Source organism: Microchirus variegatus, assembly GCF_963457635.1.
Source record: "Microchirus variegatus genome assembly, chromosome: 7".
Lineage (NCBI taxonomy): Eukaryota > Metazoa > Chordata > Actinopteri > Pleuronectiformes > Soleidae > Microchirus > Microchirus variegatus.
Window position 1 is genome coordinate 23,923,712 of NC_139808.1, and position 22,275 is coordinate 23,945,986.

The 22,275-nt window shown below is 41.6% G+C and overlaps 2 protein-coding genes across 2 annotated transcripts in view; both read right to left on the minus strand.

The window, feature by feature from the left end:
• LOC310929259 (msx2-interacting protein) overlaps positions 1-9,892 on the minus strand; it is a gene marked incomplete at its 5' end in the record, with an annotated part of 15,113 nt that extends 5,221 nt beyond the window's left edge. Inside the window, 11 exon segments of the mRNA XM_083891982.1 lie at positions 44-2,608; positions 2,820-2,917; positions 3,004-3,117; positions 3,213-3,326; positions 3,423-3,548; positions 3,635-3,786; positions 3,880-4,080; positions 4,491-4,645; positions 4,758-5,234; positions 7,771-8,085; positions 9,810-9,892. Coding sequence (XP_083748108.1) covers positions 44-2,608; positions 2,820-2,917; positions 3,004-3,117; positions 3,213-3,326; positions 3,423-3,548; positions 3,635-3,786; positions 3,880-4,080; positions 4,491-4,645; positions 4,758-5,234; positions 7,771-8,085; positions 9,810-9,892 — 4,400 coding nt within the window.
• Positions 9,893-14,350: 4,458 nt separating this feature from the next.
• On the minus strand, positions 14,351-20,424 carry fblim1 (filamin binding LIM protein 1; the record flags this gene model as incomplete). Its single annotated transcript, XM_083892482.1, has 7 exons — positions 14,351-14,461; positions 14,549-14,669; positions 15,846-16,024; positions 16,901-17,070; positions 17,207-17,300; positions 18,031-18,194; positions 20,091-20,424. 7 exons carry the CDS (start codon positions 20,422-20,424, stop codon positions 14,351-14,353), a joined length of 1,173 nt encoding a protein of 390 aa, XP_083748608.1.
• Between the last annotated feature and the right edge of the window lie 1,851 nt (positions 20,425-22,275).

The window sequence follows — 22,275 nt, forward strand, 5'->3', positions numbered from 1 at the left end:
TTTATTCTCATCTGTGGGAATGGGGTCAACTTTTACCTCTGGCTGCTGTTGGGTTTTATTCTTCTGTTGCTGCAGTCGAGTGAGTTCCAAAAAACGACTATGAAAAAGGACAACTGGCCCCGAGTCAAGTTCACCATCTACCGTTCCTTGGTGACCAGGTTGCTGGTTTTGTGTATGCTCCGGTTCTTCATGTTTGCGTTCCAAGTGTTGGAGACGTCGAGAGTCCAGCTCAAAAACAGCACTATGCAGAAAGCGGGAGGCAAATAACTCCCTCCTTTCATGCTCCTCTGGCTTAGGTTCTTCTTTCCTGTCTTCAAGTTTGTCTTCTGATCCACTTCGAATTTTCTTCTTCTTCATGTACCAGGAAGGCGTAGGCCTTGGTGTTGAATCCACTTTCTCTGTATCCTTTCTGTTGCGGAAACTGGCAAAGTGAGAATCATAATCCAAAAATGACCAGTTATCTTCTCTGGAAGAGGAGAGAGATTTTGCACGCTCAAGCAAAGCCTTTGTATCTGGTGTGATAGTCTGGTCAAGTGCAAAGGAGTAAAATTTGTTCCTTTCGAGGTGTGCTAGTTTGGGGTCTGTAAACCTCACAGTCCTTGGCCTCTCAGGAAAAGGCGTAGATGTGGAGGGCACAGGGGAATGGGGTTTAGGCTCTTTGTCCTCTTCAGAGTCAGATCGCACTTCTCCAGGCTCCAAGTCATGCCAAGTGCCATATTCTAAACGTTTGCAATTGTGACTATTCTTACTGAGATTTCTGGAATAGTTCAAGTCGGGTAACAAGTCTGGTTTGACTCTGCTCTCCCATCTTTTCTGCTGATCCTCTTCCCCACTTAGAAAAGGAGGGTTTGCTTTGTGTACTTGTGTGTTTATGTTCTGAGTCCTTTTGACCAACAACTCCACAACAGGTTGACTTTTTTCATCATTTCTGCTCAAATCTTTTCGAGATGGATCCACAAAGTCCTCTTCTACATGGTGAGAGAAGTGTGGACGTCCTGGAGAGGAAGTGTTGTTCCACTCGGGGTCTTCACTTTTTTGCCTAAAGCTCCTGTAGACACGTTCTCTCTTCATCCCAGAGTCAGCGTCAAACTGGTCTACTTTCTTTAGTTTGTGAGACGGGAAGTTATCTGTAACATCCTCAGGTGGTTTACCAACTTCATGCACAAGACTGCGGTGCTCCATGTCCTCCATTTCATTTCCTTCAGGGCTTTCTGGTTTGTGAGGTTTATCAAATTCACGCTGCTGCTGTTGGTGCAAACGTCTATTTTGCTCCATTTGCTTGCGGTAACTCTGAGACAGATCAATGTCAACAAGGTCATCCTTTCTCTTTGCACTTTTGTCAGTTTCAGTATTCGGATTAACAAATTTGATAGCAGCATTCTGTTCTTGTTCTCTTATACTGCTTTGATCTGCAACCCCCTCATGAGAAAATCTTCTAGATGAAACGTGCCCTGGATGTCGTTTGGAATCCAGTGTGTGCAAAGATGTGTCCAACTTCTCACTTTGTCCTCCAAGGTCCTCTTGACTATCCTTCTGTGTGCTACTTTTGTCAGTTTTCAGTCTTGAATCTCTTCGTTGTGATTCTTTGTGTTTGTCAGTGTCGGACTCTTTCAAATACGAGGCACTGGCAGCAATGTCAGAGGACTGGTTGCCATCTTCCTCCTCATGTCTACTTCTCTTTGGATGAATAGGTCTTCCACCAGTATCAGCAAAACGCCTCTTCCTCGCAGCAAGGCGATCCGAATCCGCGGATGAATCTTTACCATCAACTCCAGTATCCGTCTTGAGATGTTTCTTGAGTCGAGTTTTCCCATCCAAGTCTGCATTTTCAACTTTAGTAACGTCAGATCTTTCTGATTTTACAGAGTCATGATTAGCAGTTGGCAACTGATTTCCAGCAACAGAGTCACGATCCACCTTACATTTCTGCCTCTCATGAGCATCTTGGTCTTCAAGTTCCGTCTCAGGCACTGGGTTGGATGGGGATTGCCCCTTTGCTTTCCTTGATTTACTCTTCTCAGCTTTGTCTTTATCACTTTTCTCTTTTCGTTTTGGACGTTTGGTTTTCTCTGCACCTGCTACACGCTCAGGTTGACCGCTCCTCTCACCTTTGTCACTCTTGGCTGGAGGGTCCAGCGGAGTCTTTTCTGTTTTATCAAAGTGTGGGGTCGGTGAAATCGAGCCCACACTACCACTTCTCTCAGAGGACTGGCTATAAACCTGTCTTTCTGGGTCTCTGGGTGCACGGTCAGAAGGTGAAGGCGATACTGCAGGAGTGATAGGTCGCCTTGGGTGGGATGGGCTCCACCTGCTGCGGTCGGCCTCAAAGCGCTCACGCTCTCTTTCTCGCTCTCTTTGAATATACGTATATTTCCTGATGTCTTGTTCAAAAGGGTCTCGGTAATCCCTGAAGTCTCTTGGATCATCATGGTATCGTGGGTCAAAGGCCTCTCCCTGATAATGTTCCAGTTCAGTAAAGCGTTCCCTGCTGCGGGCAGCAGCATAATCTCTACGAGCTTCCTCCGGGTAGAGACCAGGGGTAGTACGTATGTTGTCGTAATAAGCCCTTTCCGCTGTAAATTCATGGTACGGAGGTCTGCGTTCCTCTCTATAGAATGAATGAATTGAAAGAAAAGCAAAAAGTTATTAATTCTGTTATACTGACGACCTAAAAAACACAGTCATACGGTTTTAATAAAATGCTGTTTTTTTTTTTAAACATTATGATACATCATACATGTTTCAAGATTAATATAATTTCAAAGAATATTTTCAAAAATGCTAATCATCAATTTTATGTAATAATATCAGCCGTTTACCGTCGCTCAGCTGGAATTTCATAGAAGTCTCTCTCTTGACCAGATGCCTGCATAGCTCGGTAGAAGGCCATCTGGCACTCTTGGCTTGCAAAGTCAACCTATCATGAATGAACAACAACAACAACACACTTAAGTACACATGAAGTACATTTTGCTTACTAGCTAAATCATTTCCAATTCTTACCTTTATTTTATTGCCACCGATCTTCCAGCCTTTGGTCTCTCTTACAGCTGCTTGAGCAAAATCTGTGTTGTTGTACGTGATGAGGGCCATTCCTTTTAATCGGTCAAACACAACCTAAAGAACAAAGACGAATTTAAAATAAAAAAAAATAATGTTTGCTATTTTGTACACCAAAATGATCAAAATCTGTAATAAATCGAACACCCTACCTTAACAACGTGTCCATAACGTAGGAAATGCCGTGTGAGGTATTGTTCTGTAATGTTGTTCGCCAAACCATCTAACCATACACACGTTGTAGGCATACTCTTTCCAAAACCAAGCTACAAGAAAAAGGATAACAATTAGTATTTTGTGAAGAACATTTCAGATTTAAAAAGAAATACATGTCATTAATGTTTACTGTAAATAAACACTACCTTAAGTCTGTTGCTTCCCAGATACTCTCCGTCCATCTTCTTTATGGCCTTGCATACACTGGCAATATCGGAATACTGCACAAAGGCATACTGGGGAACTCCGCTTACTTTCTTGATGTCAATGTCCTTGAAGTATCAATTAGGAAAAAAATTAGAAATGCAAAAAAGTACAACTTTAACTTGTAAAGTATGCATTAAAAATGTTAGCATACCACAATTTCTCCAAATCGCTGAAAAATGTCAAGCAGTTGCTGATAACTGGTGGTCTTCTCAAGGTTTCCTATGAACAGTGTCCGTGTGGCTTTCGGGTGGAACTCGTCTATCCTTCCATCCAAGGGCCTGAACTCATTTTCACTTTCTGTTTCTGAAGGAAAGAACAGGTTTATTATTAATATTACCAACATATTATTGAAGTTCAGGCTCGAATACTACTTTGTTTAGTATCGGCATCACTTACCAGGGCCATTCCAGGCAGTGACTTCAATGAGCATGCCAAAGAACAGTTTTCCTTTCGAGACACCAAGGGCTTTCTCCTGGTCCTCTTGCTGTCTAAAAAACACCAAACCATAACGGTCCTCCGATGCTCCGTGGATCTGCACTGAAGTAACTTTCCCATGTTTCTTGAATTCATGAAAGAGTCCGTCTTTTAAACTCGTGTCTGTGGAGCAAAAACAAAATTGGAAACGTTCATATTGCCATTCCCCATTCTTGAAAGTATTGAAAGCATGAGTTGTTTAAGAATGAATACTTTCATGGCTTTTTCTACCAAAAACGTGTGTAAAGAGAAGGTGATTCCTTTTGTTCAAAATTAGTTCATGGGTGTCATTACTTCTGCAAGAACTGCAACTCGTTGTTCATGGCAATAAATGCAATAAACGTAATTGTCCTTCAAAAACCAGACAATGCCCTCAGCAAAACCTGTTAGTTTCTTAATTAGATGACATTCAAAGGTTTTTTTGTGCTTCAAGAGAAAACTAAATTAACCTTTCAAGGGTCTGAAACCATCAACAAACCGTAGACAATCACAATTTCTTAAATAAGACTCTTTGAGGTGCATGAAAAACTCACCAGTGGACCGCACTGGTAGATTTTGAACTTTAATTCCAAAGCTTCTGCGTGGTTCGTCCGAGTCGAGCACCATCGACGACTGCTGAGGGGCGTGTGTGGCCGACGACTGCACAGAACGTGCATGAGATCCATCGCTTGAGCTGCTGTTTGAATCACTGTTATCGCATAAACACAACAAGAGACATTGAGAACAATGATGGGACACTTGCTGGGCAAACTTCATAAACACATGAAACCTAAAAGGTGAACAAAAATAACATGGCACACCTGCCACTGCCTGTGCTGCTGCTGCTGCTCACGGAATCGGAGCTTGAAGATCTGCTGCGGGACCGAGATCTCGGGCCTCTCCCAGGGGACAAGGTAGCTCTTTTAGGCGAATGAGGAGTTTTGGAGGTCTGTCCTGTGGTCCGTTGCGGGGATGGGTGTCTTGACTGGGAGGAATGAGACGATCGGCTTCGACGATGATGGTAAGTTCCATCGACACGCCGTCCTCTGTCATCTCTGTACAGGTCACGTCGTGTGGAATTAGTAAGAGTGAAGGGGTCGCGAACTCTCGAGTCAAAATGTGGGTCTGCTGCCTCAAAGCTTCCAGCAATAGTACTGCTTCCCGGGCCGGCAGCAGCAAACAAAGTACGATCGCGGTAATATTCAGTGCTGTAGTGACGCTGTCTGTCGAAATTGCTGCTGCGGTCATGGTGTCCATATGGGCTGTGATCATACGCACGTTCTCTGGTTTCTGAGCTACTGTGAAGTAACAAGAGGACACACGGGAGAGAAATTATTACGATTCAATACAAGGCCAAAAAAAACTATTTACTACAGTAAGATATATATATATATATATATATATATATATATATATATATATATATATATATATATATATCTCAAATCTGTTAAGATAAAGATACACAGCTTAACAAAGAAAAGTAATTACTATTAATCCATCAATTTCATCATCATGGTATGATACAATGGAATGTGAATAAGACTGTATGTTAAATTGGTTATTGTTCTTTTTCAGCAGAGTCCAAAGGTTGCTTTACTGCGGAGTACAAATTCCGCAGTAAAGTAAATTAGCTTGAATGTTCACAACAATGCGGCCACATTCGGTAAAATGGATGGCTTTTGTGATTCTCGCTCCCTTATCTTATCCGTCAGTAGGCTAAAATGAAATGAACTCATTGAGAATACTGTCGAGTAAAGTCAATAAACGGTTGCATCGAACCAAGCTGCCCCAAGCCCGGACCAGACTAAAGATCCACTATTAAGTAATCTGTTTATTCAGAAGCTGACTGTCCATTAACTATTGCTGGTAAAAGGGAAATTCAACATGTCCCTTTAATTATGATATCTTCATACCATCTAAGAGCTCTGCAGAATAAAAATTGTAAAAAATTTGCATAGGTCCTTTTATAAATTTATTGTGAAACCAATATATTGTAAAATTTATGATACGCTGATAAAAAAAATAGACACAAAGCAACAATTTCCATCAACAATTTTACACAAGCATTTTCTCTTAAAACAGAGCAAATTTAATATAACGGTTAGAGAAAGTATGCAGATGTCAGAGCAATACCAACCTTTTAGAAAAGAAGTTACTGAAACTAATCCAAATAAAATCTAGGTGGTCAGAATGAGAGAGCCCGAATGAAAAACCAAAAGGGAAAAATCAAATGATCTAATTAGGCAAAAAAAAAATTGTTCTCTTGAATCACACTGCACGTTAATCTTCGAATACTGTGGAGTACCAGGCCAGTAGATTGTTGATGTAATAATCCACTTAGGTTACTTAATTCTCTTCTCTGGATGGAAAAAAGTGGGAGGAAAAAAATGCCACAGATGGACTTCTTTATGGATTTCAGGACGAGGGGGAAAAAAACTTAGAAATATTCACCTTAACCACATAAGCATATAAAAAAATTATTAATTTACGGGTAATTTGGTAGATTCCAGGTCGACTAACAGCAAGTTGATGCCCAAATGAAACGTACATCCAACTGGGTCAGTCTTGCACTCTTGTATGAGCAGGTAGTAGTTCCCAAAAGTTAACCTTTGGACAAAAAAACGATCAAAGCGTATTCCACTGGTTATGTCAACGTCAAACCAATTAAAAAGCCTACAATATCGCAGACACTATGACCACGGCATATACAATCCTCTTGGGCTTATATAGATGACATAACTCCATAATCCATTGATTCCATCAGGTGTGTTACTGGCAACTTCGTTTTTTTGCAGTTACTTTCGAGTTACTTTGGGAAAAGTCGTCTTTAGCTCTCTGTTACACACTTGGAGTGCACCTTCCTTACTGAATCCTTACACAGCTACATCCACACTTGAGTAATCCAAACGAATGCCATCTAAACCTATCCATGCTAGGGCTGGCATCAGTACATCCAGTATGGCTTGTCATTTTGCAGATATCCAGGGGGTTACATCCAAAATACGCAATCTTCATCATTCTTCGTGGCATCCATCCAAAACAAGATTAGCTCCGCAGACTTTTGATGGCTGGCCGTTTGAAACGTCGTCTGTGTTCTTGCCAAGTCTTCTTGTTATTAACTTCCATGTTTGTGACAAAAATGACATATAGTTAATCTCATTCTAGAAATGATTGAGACAGCCATGCCTATGTAGACTATTCTTCTGTTTTTCTCTGGGTGTATATCGAATGCAAAATTCTTCCATCCACTTGTTCAAAAAATAAATCCAGACGAGGCCAAATCCACGGATGCAAAATTGGCAAAAGTACTCCAATCATCAGCTGTTGCCAAGAGAAAAAAATTGGCAGCCCAAGATGGAAGGTCCTTCAAGTAATTACATATTACCTGTATAGATTCTTCAGAGTAAAGTGCATCCTGTATTGTAAATATTTACTTCCAGTTTCGAACAATTCCAAGTAAAAATCGAGGTAGGATCCCATATTTAGGAGAAAAATGTTTTTTTTTAAAATCCAGAAGTACCGACGGTAGTTCCCAGTGGAATGTAATAAATCCATAACTCACTAGGATATTCCTCACAGATGTAATATCCAAACCAGATGTCAAACCTTGAATTATAGTTACCTTACCAAATAAATGTGTGTAGTTAATATACTTAGATCCCATGGGAATGGCGGGACGAATATGATGAAAAGTGGAACGCTTCCTAGATTACCTTTCTGTAACCACCTTGAGGCATCTATCGCTCACGAATAACCCCACTATGTGTTTAGGTCTTAAACCTATCCATTACCTCGATTCCCCTGAATTAAGGGGAGGCTGTGTCCACTTACCCATCTATTCTCCGCTCATAACGTCCCTCTCTGGTGTGAAGGGAAACAGGTGGGCCAAACACTGGACCAACTGTTGCCCTAGAGAATCCTGTAACGTCTCGACTGCTCGAGGGGGAGCTGTCTTCAAGGCCCCGGACAGCACTAGGGACTGATCCGGGTTCATTGTAGTCTGTCCGCAGGTCCCTGTCTCCCATTTTGTTGACAGCATTGTGAGCCTTCTGCGCACTTTTGATATCCACAAAATCCACAAAAGCTGCAACACCACCCTCTGACCCTCGCTTCCGCAGAACCTTAACGCTCTCCACACGCCCATACCTGGGAGGAAATTACAACGGAAACAAAGGGGAAATTACATAAAAAACAGGCATATTTATAGAGCACATGCAACTGTCTCTGTAACTGACAGAATGTGATCATCAAGGCAAGAAGAATATATTATAAGGAAAATTGCTGTATTAGGTCCAACTACATCCAATCCAATTTAGTTATATAGCATAAACAAACACAAGGTTTCCAAAGTGCTGCACAGTATGGTAAAACAGATAAAAAATAAAATATAGAGATAAAATATCAGCACGTGTACACATAGAATTAATGTAATCACATAAAAACACATAAATCAATACCCTACGTGGTGTTAAAAGCCAAAGAAAAAAACAAAACAAGTTCCTCTTTAGGCCATCAAAAAGGAATAAGCATCTCAAGAAATTATTAATAGAGGTTGACTGACATGATTTTCCTATGGACAATAAAACCTTTAGAAATAAGGGCAGCCAATGGCATATGACCATACAGATCTGATAAACAGTTTAAGAATTACAAATAATACAAAATAAGTGTTTAACTTAAATAAAAATTAACCGAGCAACACCTATGGTCTGTTTCCTCAATGTGAATTGTATGTCAACACTGCAGTGAACTCTCAATAACAGTTAGGCTAATATTTTTATACATGAAACAGACATTAGAATAACTAATATTTTCCCCAAAAAAAGGGTAATAATCAACAAATTATTTAATAATAATAATTGCGGGCTTGTGTAAATAAATAGGTCTTCCTCTTATGAATACAATTACTATACTGGATTATTGGAAGTGTTTAAGACACAATTGGGAATTTCATCTAAACGTGCCTCTGTTACGTCACACATTAATTAACACCACTGATAATGTGGTTGGTGCAAACCCCTAAACGATTTGTTTTGATGTTTATAATAAGCTTGTTGTTCAAGTTAGTCGAGTTAACCTTCCGCTGCAAAGTCGTTACACAGCCTTGAGTGACTTCTGTGAACGAGGGAAATCAACCACAGCCATTTAGTGGCTTTCTTTACATTAAAATCACTAAGTAGCGGGAGCGAATTGTTCGATTTACTGGTAACGGGCCAACTCTGGAGACAATGGCAACCTTAACCGAGTTTAAAGTAGGACACTTTAGGTCCAGAGATGCGTGTGCTCTCGTCAAGCTGCTCGACAACTTGCAAACATCTGATAAACACAGTGAGGTTGCTGCTCGCTTGTAGTTTTTATGCGTTTCTACAGTGCCGTTTTTAACCAACAACGGTGCGAAGCAGAAACATAGCTTCGTGAACGGGGACGTCTCCGGTGACTAAAACAATAAATCACCCGATGTTACTTGTCCAGCTGTCCAGCTAACGGCTAGCGTCCTGTGGGCTTGTAACGATCACGAAAACGTCCCCACAAAATGGTCGGATGGTTGGGTGGTTGGAGTGTTAGCCCGCTAGCTAGCACACCTAGCTACTCGCCTAGGCATAAACGTTCGCGAAAGTTAGCCAAACACTGCAAAATGGTGAACATTTGCATTGAAGTGTTTCCGCCCCGTGTGTTTGGCGTCTTCAATCACTGCTGTGATACAGTATAGCCACACACAGCGCACAATAACCCAAGTTGATTTGGGTTAAAAAAAAAAAAAATGCTAACATTAGCTGAAGTAGCATTAGTCGCAGGCTACGAGGCTAATGGTAGAGCTGCGGCTAACCCGCGCTGCTCCGCCGACAGAGGATCCCTCTTGCGTAACCTACCGTTTAAAATGCTCCACAATTTTCTCCTCTCGGACATGTTCGGGTAAATTTCCCACCCAAAGGTGTCTGGTTTCCCGAACCATCGTGCGCTATTCTTCCCCCTCCACGCACATATATGATCTGGCACGTTTCGAATCCCTGCCGGTCGGAGGTCCGCCTGCACAAAATGAACGACGGCTGATTCCGTAGATGATCTGGGGCCCGGTGGACGCTGCCTGTGTAGCTTTAGCTGCTGCTGCGTCCCCGAGCCACACACGGGAACGCGCGGCACGCTCGCTCCTGACAGTTTTGTGAACGCGATGGGCGCCCCCGACATGCTGCGCGTGGCCGACAGCGAACACGCGATTAAAATATTAAAAGGATCAAAACCGGCTCGTGAAGGCTTTGTTCGTCTGTCTTGATGTCATCCACGTTGTTTTTAAGAGTATGCACAACGATAACATACATGTTATCAATACATAAAAACAATAAATATCTGATTAAAACCACATTTGGAAGTGTATTTTTTGTGGGTTTTTTAAAGCTATGGTATGTAACTTTTACCATTGCCAAATTAGTTCACAAAAGTCTATCAACTCCACATATTATTTTTGTGGCTCACCCAAATTGCATGTTCATCATCAACACAGTGAGTATAAACATTGATAATGACAAAATGCTAGCATCTCAAACACATTTGGTTCTGACACACGACTAATATTCTTAAAATCAATTTAGGAACTCTTCTATAGGCTACGTGCACAAAGGAACTTTCGCATAGCAACCGTGGCTTCCGATGAGCTGGGCTGCTTCCTGTAGATCGTGTTGTCGTTGTGATTTCCCGGAGACGCTAGTGAAGTGCTAAGTCATAGAGTCAATTTTGTTCGTAATAATTAGCGGATTTCGGATACAAGAGAGACGGTTATCGTATCAAAAAGTCAGAACGTCAACCCTACATTGTTGTGTACCCCTTTGTACAAATTTGTCTCGGTACAATAGTACGATAAACTTTCATAGGTTTTCCGGTGGATGTGTGTGTGCTAGCCGAACGGATGGTGAGGGTACAACGGCTTAGCACTTTACTAGCGTCTCCGGGAAACAACACGACCTAGTGGAAGCAGCCCAGCGTACCAGCAGCCACGGTTGCTAGGTGGAAGTTCCATTGTGCACGTAGCCTATTGGCGCTTTTTTCCACCTTGGCGCGGCACTGTTATTTCGCTTTTCCATTAGCGATAGCACCTAGTACCTAGTACTTTTTCTAGTACCTGCTCAGGCGAGGTTCCGTTACCCTCCTGTGGAGGATAACGTGGTAGAAAATGGATGGATGGTTGATTGATTTGAATGATTTGAATGATTAAGTACATCAAAAACAACTGCTCTACAAGAAACTAGTCACTAGTTTGTTTGTGTGTCATGGCAGTTTCATGCAGCGGTGCTGCGATCCAATCCAACTTTATTTTTAAAGCACTTTGAAAACAAACAGCTGAAACAAAGCGCTGTACATCAGAGATAAATAAATAAAAATTTATGAGTGACCTAATAGACCAAAGAAAAATCAATAATACATACAATAAAACAATAACATACTGTAGAAAATACAGAAACAACACATAAACAAGTCACACAATAACTGATGACTCCGTAGGTACAATATTGTAATGGAAAATAACAACCAAACTGTAGAGTCGAGCCGAGGCGGTACTATATGGTGAAAAAAAATACCATATAAGGTCAAAGGTGCTAAACGACTCATTTCATATCACAGTGATGGTTGCATCAAAGACATGCACACACACAACAGTCATTGTAAAGTGATCATTTCAAGCCTAATCAATGTTTTTGTTAGTTCCTGCTTTGAAAATGAATTATCTTACAGTTAAAAGACCCTGTAGTATGAGTCATCCTCAGATGCCCGATGATCACACGTGGACAGCATTAACTAACGGCAACTGTTCACACCTGGCATTAAAATGCATTCCGAATGTGGCCACTTGTGATGAAATCTCACACCCGCCGGGGACTTCATATCCGCTCACAAGCTCCAAAATTCTGTTTGTTTTTTAGATAAGTCTGAGTGTACACGTGTTGATTGACAATGTGTGTGTGTGTGTACGAGCACCAGGAAGGAACTGCATGCATCAAAGCTTTAAGATGAAATCAGATTTTAGCCATCAGAAGAAAAATTAATCTTTATATTGTGGTTTACTGTCAAACTGCGACAGGTTCGATGCTGTGGGCAGTCTCTAAAAGCGTCTTGAGGAGAAATGACGTCAGAAGAATGTGGTCACATGCACCAAAACCACGTCTGAATGCGGTTTTAAATGCACATCTTGCAACGAATGACTGTTTTGTGCAAAACACACGGTGCACCTGTTGGAACTCGCGAACTCAATGGCATACAGGCTGTACACACATTATTAGTTTGAGGACAAAGAATGGGGGAAAGCCTAAACTGCAGTGAGTAAGCTATCAAACCAGGAAGTGGGAGGGGGGTGGGGGGGGGGGGTGTAGGGAACAGTCCAGTGTTCAGGAAGGAGATGCAGATTGTTTGTTCCAGGAGTACAAACAAAAGAGTCCAGGGGGGGGGAATCCATCCAGGGAGCAGAAAAAGCTGCTGAGTGAGACAAACACAGTGGAGCTCTGAGGCTAACAGGCGAGGTAATGTCAGCAAGGTTCAAAGCAGAGTTTAACTTCAACAAAGATAGCATTCTGGCAAAACAAATGTGGTAATTAGGCTGAGTTTTAACGAGTGTTGTCACACATTAACAGCGTTTAACAGCGTCAGCGTTGACGCACGTTAGCAAACGACGCGTTTCCATGACGACTGACCGGGAAAAGACGCGCGTGACGTCATGTTTGCGTGACGTCATGTTTACGTGACTGCCGATTGTTAAAATGAGTCTCTAAAGTAACACTTAACTTTAAAAACAGAGGCACACATACTCAGTACACAGGCACGTTGGTTATTTGTAGAGCGGCTCTTTTCTTTTGATAAACAGACCGCTCCAGTTCGACTGTAGGCGCGCTAATGGCGCTAAAAGGAGCTAATGCAGCTAACGGCGCTAACTGGTAAACGGTGCCTGGACTCCGGTGTCGCTGCACGTAAACATGACGTCATGCGTGTCTATTTCCGGTCAGTCATCATGGAAATGTGTCATGCGTTAACATACGTTTAGTTTTAACCCTTAGTGTGCAAGGCCACAGGTGCACCTTCGATAATTTGGGACTAACACACAACTCCTTATATGGACATCCTGGGGGTGTGTGTTTATAGGTCACATATTCAGGCTTTAAAAAATGCATTTTTCTTTCGTCTTCTTACTTGTTGTTGAGTCAAAGTTATGATTAATTTTTTATGGTATTTATAGTCGTGATATAAAGTAGCAATAATTGTGCAGGAGTCACAAAATTATACTTTTATTTATTTTCTCTTATTCATAAAAACGAGCCAAGTGAACTCTGAACTGTGACGTATTTCACAAATTCAATCCAATCTTAAACATTTTGAATACTTTTTTCTTATAGGCTCTGTATATTCTGTATGTTTAATCATAATAATTAAACATATAGTAATGGGAAAAAGGAGGAAAGCTCTGTGTTGTAAGGGTTAATAACTGCAGGGCGTGAGAAACGGATGACGTACAGTGATTAGAAACGAAAATGCCATTTTGAATTTTCTAGAACAATTTATTTTCATACATATTTTGGAATACACAGAAATATAATTCAACAAGTCATTTTTTACATACAGAACATAAATAACCAAATATATCAACAGGGGATCCAAAGCTCCAAAGACGAATAATGCAATGTAAAATGTATATGATTTTTTTTTTTTTTTTTTAATAAGGATTTAAATGTAGACTTAATTTAAGATTTAAGTCCCACACATGAGTGTTGAAAATTATCTTATTCCATTTTTAATCTGGTCATCCAGGTGAGTAAAGTGACAACATTCATGTCACCATAACAGAGTCTGATAAGGTGAAATCAAGCAGCTGCCTAAAGTGTCTTCCAGCACAGAGAGGTTTGGTCCACCAGTATCATACAGAACATACATGTAAACATGGTTTTATTATTTATTTTATTCAAGAAAAAGAGTTTGAATGTGTTTTATTTGTACCATTGTGTGAATTAAATGTATTGATTGTGTACGAGTGGTCTTAAGAAATAAAATATATTAGTTTACTTTTCTATAAACATTATTGTTGTTGCTTTATTTATATTGTATGTAAAAGATTAACGTGATGGAGGAACATAACAGTATAATGATTAAGACTTAAGTCAGATGTATAAATATATATTTGGTGCATTTTGTAGTTTATGGAGTGCAAAATTGTATATTTAGTAATAGTAAGGTCTTAAGATAGTATTATATGTTATAAAATAATAATAATAATAATAATAATAATAATAATAATAATAATAATAATAATAAAAATAACCAGCTTTTATTATTGTTGTCCAGGAGAAAAAAAAATAATGCCAAACTCTTAAATGCAGATGCATATTCTCCCGGTTCTCATGTCACTTTTCCACCAGTGTGTAATTTAAGGCCAGTGTTAGTGCTGACCAGAGACCAGCTTCACATGGCAAGATTTACACAGCATCCTCCCGTCCAGAGGGAAGCAGCCGTGCTCGTTCGGTTCAGGAGAGAGCTGAATGACACAGACCTGCAGACATAAACAAGAACTGATTAACTACCTGGTGGTGATGAAAGTGTGTGTTTGAATACGCTGTTTGCACACAGAACAACTTACCTCACACCTGTAGCAGTTCTCATGATAGGAGCGTCCCAGACATTCGACAGTGAAGCTGTCGGTGCCATCCTCTTTAGGAATAATTAGCTGGTTACAGGAGCTGCACTTTGGGGCATATTTCCTTCAGAGGGGAAAAAAAATCAAGATAATTTAAAGGTCACTGTGTAACATTGAGGAGGCAGACATAGAATATAATACTGGGGATCGGTCCGATACAGGTCAATCGCTGGATCGGATATTTGACAGATTAAAAATGTAGAATCCAATCCAAAAATCCTATATATATATATATATATATATATATATATATATATATCACATGCTTCACGATGCACACAGACTGTAGAAATATAAATCAATATCAGCAAAACCATTTTAGCTGAGTCATGTTTGGGCTGTTTATTTCAACAATGTTTGTTGCATCGTCTTTGAAATGACTTGTTAACAGCTTCATACATCCATAAATGGTCTAAAATGACTGTTTCCGAATATTATCGGTATCGGTAGATACTCTAAGAATTGTTTAAATCAGTATTGGACACAAAAAAGTGGTATCGGGACATCCCTAAATGTTGAGAAATGCAGAGTCCGACTCCAGTCCGACTTAGCATAGTAGTAGATCGCAGTAATTGGACTATGAATGAACATTATCCATTATCCATTATCCATTATCCATTATCCGTTAGTCTGACTAAGACTAGCTCGATTTTAGTCTGACAACATGAAAAAATAAACAAGTTATTGTCTTTGTCTGACTAAAATCGGACTTTTGACATGCATATAAACACACTGACTATAACTGACTGGCATTAACCCTAACCATTACCACCCCTAAGCATATACACGCAGGAGTAATCGGACTATGAATGAACATTATCCAGGCATGTTAGTCTGACTAAGACTAGCCCGATTTTAGTCAGACAACATGAAATCGGAATATGTATCGGAATAATATCGGTATCAGTATATACTTTTGAGAGTTTTTGATATCGGTATGGGACACAAAAAAGTGGTATAAGGACGTCCCTAAAGTCCAGTCCGACTAAGCGTAAATGTTAGTCTGACTAAGACTAGCTTGATTTTAGTCCGACTAACATGTTTACATGACGTGGGAAAAAAACGAAGACTTTTAACATGCCTATAAACACACCGACTGTCTGCTGGTGAAGGTCACACGGTCACAGTCGTACCCTGATGCTCTTGGTAAAGGAAGGATTCAATAAACCCCCTTAGTCATTGCAGACTCATTGGATTCTGCAGAAACCCTGGACAATGAAACTGAAGTCACATACTGTACCTGTAATAGTCCTGGAGACAGTAAACCTCTCCAACTTCTCCCTGGGCAAAAGCCTGCTCTCCAATCTGTTGTTTACACGTCGTACAGGTGAAACACGACGGATGGTACGCTCGTTCAAGAGCCCGGATCACGTGGTCTGTGATGACCTCTCCGCATGCCCAACAGAGCTCCAAACTGGCCTGAAAAGACAAGATTATGGGTGAATTCCAATTCCTTGCTTAACCCTCAATCTTAACCCTCAATCTCAAAAATGCGCGCTCCCTCTAGTGCAAGTGCTGTCCCGATTCTCATAAAAAGTTGAGGGGCAAGTTTAAGGGCTGTATCGCCCTCAATATTGAGATTTTCCAAGACCACCCTTGGGAGCAAGGGCTACCCAGAATGCATTGCGTGTTTTCACATAACAAAGATGGCGCCGAAAGCAGCGAAACGAGTACGCTACAAATTAAGTATTTTCTTTGTTAATAGAGATATAAAAATGATGAAAACCATTGTATTATCTTAGTTTAGGCCCATTTTATTGATTACTGACATCAGTGTTGCGTAACATTTATTTTTATTTTACGATCTTTTGTCAATAGCCGGCCGGTGAGCACACGTGATCGTTTGCTATCGTTTACTTTTCAATAAGCCGTGGTGTGTGGTAACTGTCAGCTGAATATGTCCATGGTTGTGGTATTTGTATGAGTATCATCTTATAACTAACTGACAACCTAATAACTTGACTGATATAAAACAATAAATAAATAACGTGACGTAAATGTGTTCTTCTTCTTCTTTTTTGGAGTTGACAGACTGGACGCAGCTTTCGCGTTATTCTGCCCCCCACAGTCTGAAGACGTATCTGCATTTAAGAGGTGTCCCATTTCTAAGTGACAAAATAACCCTCACCACTTGGTTTTGAGGGCCAGTTAAGATAAGGGTTGAGCTTGAGGGTTAAGATTGAGGGTTAAGATAGTAATTGGAATTGGCCCTAGATCAACATTTTCCATCACTCAGCCTCCATTATAAACCACACTCAGGTACTTTTAATTCCAATCAATTATTGGTTCCCGTACCTGGTAGCAGTCTTCACAGAGTGGGATCCCTGCCTTGTTGTAATACTGTTTACCCGCCAGAGGAATGTGACAAGACCTGCACTGGAAGCATCCTTCGTGGTAAGTCCTGTTCAGGGCCTCTATCGCCGGTTGAGAGAGATCCACAGGCTTACGACAGAAGCCGCACACCTCTGGGTTAGCAAACACAAACACAAACACGAAATGACATGAAATGTCAGAGCAGGTTGTGACAGCGTTGGTGCTGTCAAAGCAGACGATTATAAAGCCCGACTGTGGTAAACTGTGTGTAAATAGAGATCACGTTACCTTTACTCTCCCTGCTTGGTTCTTGGTCGTTCTTGTGAGCGCCGTGGGTTTGTTCAGCTTGATTTAACCCACTAGATGGTGTGATTGTTTCCACCTTGAATGGAGAATGAAAACGAGTGAGTTCACATTCGAGTTGGCTGTAAGGAGATAGGGGTTAAGAGACGCTCTCTGGTGGTTATAACTCCAGATACAAACGTGAGCCAAGATCGTCCAGATTTATGATTTACAATATTTATGTCTTGCTTTTTAAGGTGTAAAATCAGTTTATTATATTTTCTGTTCTCTTATTTGCTTTTTTTTTATCATAGGGGAAGGACTGAAATTAACTAATTACTTTACACATTACTATCCTTTACATTAACCTTTTAGTCTTTAAAAACGCAAAAAATATAAAATATTATCCATAACATTTTGGGGGGTAAATAAATATAAAGTATAAAGTATGATGTTTTTTCACTGGTCCGAAATGTAAATAAGTAAGTACATTTTATCTATATCACACCACATTTCACAGATGTGGAAGAGTCACAAAGGCGATACGAGTAAAATATACATAAAATGATTCTTATAAAGATATGAACAGTTTGGAAAGCTCTGTTCGTGCTCAGTTCTTCTCATGATTTATCCACTAAAGCTAAAGACATCTGTTTTTTTCTCCCTCGTCATAATGTGTTTTACAGACGATTCTTTACAACCACTGCAGAACATAATCTGTGAAAGGTTGTAATCTGCCACTGTGGGAACAAAGGGGGGGGGGGGATTGGGATTGTTTAAGTGTTTAAACTGCAATATGACATCAGTGGTGATGATGCATCAGCATATACCTCTCTGTTGTAAACTGGCTGTTGGCCTGCAGTCAGAGGAGGTGACAGAGGCGTCTGGACAGGAGGTGGCGGAAGTGTCGATTCTTCCGGGAGAGCTGCTCTCGGAGATGAAGAAGGTACGAGAGCGGCGGCAGGAGAAGGAGGAGGAGGAGGTGGAAGGTACTCTGGTTTGAAAAAGGAGATTTCAAGTCACTGTGTGTAGCAACCAAATCCTAAGATACAGAAGTTTAAACACGATGTAAACACTATTTTTCTGACTAACTATAACATTTAGAGTTGTGGCTGACAGAAAAGAAGCACGTTTAATGAAGCAGAACCAGCGTCTTTTTTCCCCTCCCGCTCATTCTTCTGTCTTGTCCAAACCTGGCGTCTACATTACCCGCAATGTAGCTATTGTGGCCTCGAGCAACGAGCCGGAGCAGGAACAGAGAGCAGGAGCTACATAGCTTCTACACCTCTTTAAAACTCCACACCCTCTTCAACCAAATCACATGCTGCAGCGACAAATGACTTTATACTTATACAGTTTGCAGTTTGTGTTCTCCAACACCTGAACCTGCAGATTCTGATGCATTTCAATCTGGGGAGTTCTGACATCATGTGTTAAAGGACATGAAAGAAATATTATAGGAATTGTGAATCCCATCACACCAATAAGGGGATTTTAAAAGCAGTTTATGATTTGTTGACAAAGATGGCATCAGTTAAACATGCATTATGTAAAAATCTAAAGCAACTGGCCATAAAATCCTCCTAATATGTCACAGAGACACAGGAATAATGTTCATATAACAAACTGAACTCACCAACAACAACAGTACAGACAAAATATTTGCATTAAAAAAAATATTTTGCAGACTGCAAATCATGTTTATGTTTCGAAATCATGTTTTGGCAAGTGGCGCTACCTACCGCCGTCTACCAATCATTGCAGTCAGTAGAGTCTCAGCTGCTGAGCAACCACGGGTTGCCAGTTAAGTCAGAAAGGAAAACCTAAAAGACCTCATTTGAATGTAGTAACCATTTTTGGCCACATTCTTACATTTTTAAACTGCATTGTAGTACTGTAAAAACACCATCCACTCATAATTAACGGCCCGACCGTATTCATTGGATCGTGATGCGTCAATCAAACTGACATCTGCCCCTCCCTCTCTCCTATGCTTGTACCCTTCTTCGTGCACTAATCGCACATGCTCAGAAGACAACGCCAGAGCTTATGCTAGCTTGCTAAATCCAACGGGAGAGTTGTAGCAACAACCAAATATGTTTTTTTGGGAAAAGCTACAGCCAAGAAAGAGTCTGACGCAGAGCGATTCAGGCCCAGAGTGAACATCGGTTCTGGGAAATTAGGGTTCCAAAAGGGTCCTTCTACAAGGGCTGAGGTTCTACCTGGAACCATTTGCTTCTTCAAGGGTTCTTGGTAACACTAATGGTTCCAGTAAGAACCATTTTGATCCAGAGAACCCTTTAAAACCCCTTTCCTGAATAAAGGTTTTAAAAGGGTTCTTGGTGGAACCCTCCAAAAGGGTTCCAGATGGAAAAAGGTTGTACCTGGAGCCAAAAAGGGTTCTCCTATGAGGACAAGCAGAAGAACCTTACATGGTTCTACTTAGCACTTTTATTTCTTAGAGTGCACTGGAGCGGTAGTTGGGTAGCTTCATGTCTTTGTGATCTTTTGAGAGTATTTGTTGCGTTGTCATTTTGAGCAAGTATCCAAAAAACCCTAACCCTAACCCTAAAACCCTAACCCTAACCCTAAAACTCTAATTCTAAACCCTAACCCTAACCCTAACCCTAACCCTAGCCCTAACCCTAAAAACTCTAACCCTAAAACTCTAACCCTAACCCATCACCGAAAAGTACCTAAAATGACCGATGCTGTGCAGTGACGTGAATCTGTGTTCGTTGCACGTTCCTTTGCTCTGGGGGGAAGTCTGAAGAAAGTGGCTTAGGACTTTTGAATTCAAAATGTAGTTTTCCCAGGATCTCCAACCCTACCTTTAAATGTAATGTAATCTAAATCTGACCGGTGCACTTTCACGTAAATATCTGAATACCTGCATCGTCTCTGTTGTCGTCGTGCAGTTTTCCTCTGCTGGGTCCAGAGTGAGCAGGTCTGGGGCTAAGAGGGTCTGAGACTCGGGCCAAGGATCCCGCAGGAGCCTTGTCTTTGGCTGCTGAGGACGGCTCTTCTCGGCGGTGTCTCGGGCCGGTTGAGACGCTCTCACTGGGGCCGAGTCGCACGGCGGCGTGCTGCTTGTCTCTGGCAGGGCCGCTGTGAGCCTGGAGCACGGGCTTCTGCGGCTGCTGCGTCACGGTGGCCCGGTAGGGAGGCGCCAGGGTGATGAAGACGGAGGACACCATCCTTTTCGGTGGAGCTGCTGATGCCATGACTGTGTGTACGCTGCACACAGACTAACGTAGGAAACAGGACATTGGTTGGTATGTATCGGTATGTAAGGACAACAACAGAGCAGAGACATAAGAGTAAAAACATGAACGATTTCTCTATAAGCTCATTTAAGTCAAGTGGACACACCTTCTAAGTCAACTCTGCGGATGCTTTCACTTCACAGAGGTGAATGCTCACACCCACAGCAGTGTTTACCCAAGATGAATGGTTGGAGAGTCAGAAGACACAGACATCTTGAAGGCTTTAAGTTGACCTACCTGGTAGAAAATGTGGTCTGAAGATCTTCTTCTTCTTCTCCTTCTTCTTCTTCTTCTTCTCTGCTCTCCAACTTCTGCTTTGAGCTGCCACACTGAGAAGAACTTCAATCCGGCAAGAGAGGGCGACTATCTACAGAAGGCCACTCCTTTTCCTTCTGTAACCTCCCTCCCTCCCCAGCTCCCTCCGCCGTCGACCCCTCCTCCCTCTCTCCCTCTCTCCCTCTCTCCCTCCCTCCTTCTCCTTCTCCTCTGAATGACAACAACCACCACCTCCTTCTCCCCAAACCGTAAAAGGTGAACAGTCAATTTTGGGCAAAGTGCAGTGAAAACATCACACACTGGCATGAACGTACACAGACACACACACACACACACACACACACACACACACTTGCTAAGTCATGCAGCAGTTGTGCAATCCAGCCAAGTGCAGAGAAACTTGTCATGAATTATGCAGCATCATAAAGTGTCTGATAAGCTTTTGCAGCCTTAAATGGACAAGCGTAGACACACACACACACACACACACACACACACACACACACACACACACACACACACACACACACACACACACAGACACCTCCCTCTGTTATCTCTGAGCATGCCAGCAGGATGTGACTCTACCTGCCTTCACTACACAAACTCTCTCTGCTCAGCTCTGCCTTATTGTTCTGTCAGCTTTTTTTTTTTTTGTATTTTCCCTACCTCCCTCAATGAGTCTGCCTCCATTTTTCTTCTCCCTCTTTCCTTCTTCCCTTCCCTTCCCCCCACCACATTATATCACTTTAGCCTTGACTTACTATCAGCGTGCTGTCGAGGCTTTATTTCCATTTATTGCCTCACAGAGAAAAAAAGCCGTATAGTACAGTACACGTTGGACTCTCTTGATGAGGTTTGTGTGTTCCGCTCTGCAGGAGCAGCAGCATTACAGGGCAATGAATCATGGCATTGTGCAAGAGGAGATGTTGGTCTGTTAGGAGGAGGAGGAGGAGGAGGAAGAGCTATGAAAAAAAAAGCCACTCTGTTGTGTTTGGGCTCGTATCAGATCTGCCGATCAGCAAATATTGTCGCTCTAAAAGACTCGAGACGAGAGGATGGACGGAGAAAGTTGAGTAAAAACTTTGCAGAAGAAGAAGGACGAGGCAGGAATGTGTGCGAGCGAGGGCGAAGATGAGGAGAGTGATGGGGGTCTCTGTTGTTCCAGCTCTGTGCAAAGGAATGCTGAAGTGATGTCACAGCTGCAGGAGGGGGCATGCCTTCCGATGACACAATCCCCCCAGAAACCTCCACGCTCCGCCCACCACCACCACCACCCAGCAGCCACACAATCATCATCATCATCATCATCATCATCACTGCTTCTCCTCCTTGATGACTCGATCCTCCCTCATCTCAATGGCACAGAATGAACGAATGAATAGGGGGGAAAGTAACAGGAAGAAACACAACAGGCTTCAGGAAGCGGTGCTTGTTGGTGATTGTGAAGTGCCGATGCTGACTTTCTACTGTATACATCTGCAGAGAATGTTGTTTTTTTTGCTGAGGATTAGTCCTGTAAAAGTGGAACAG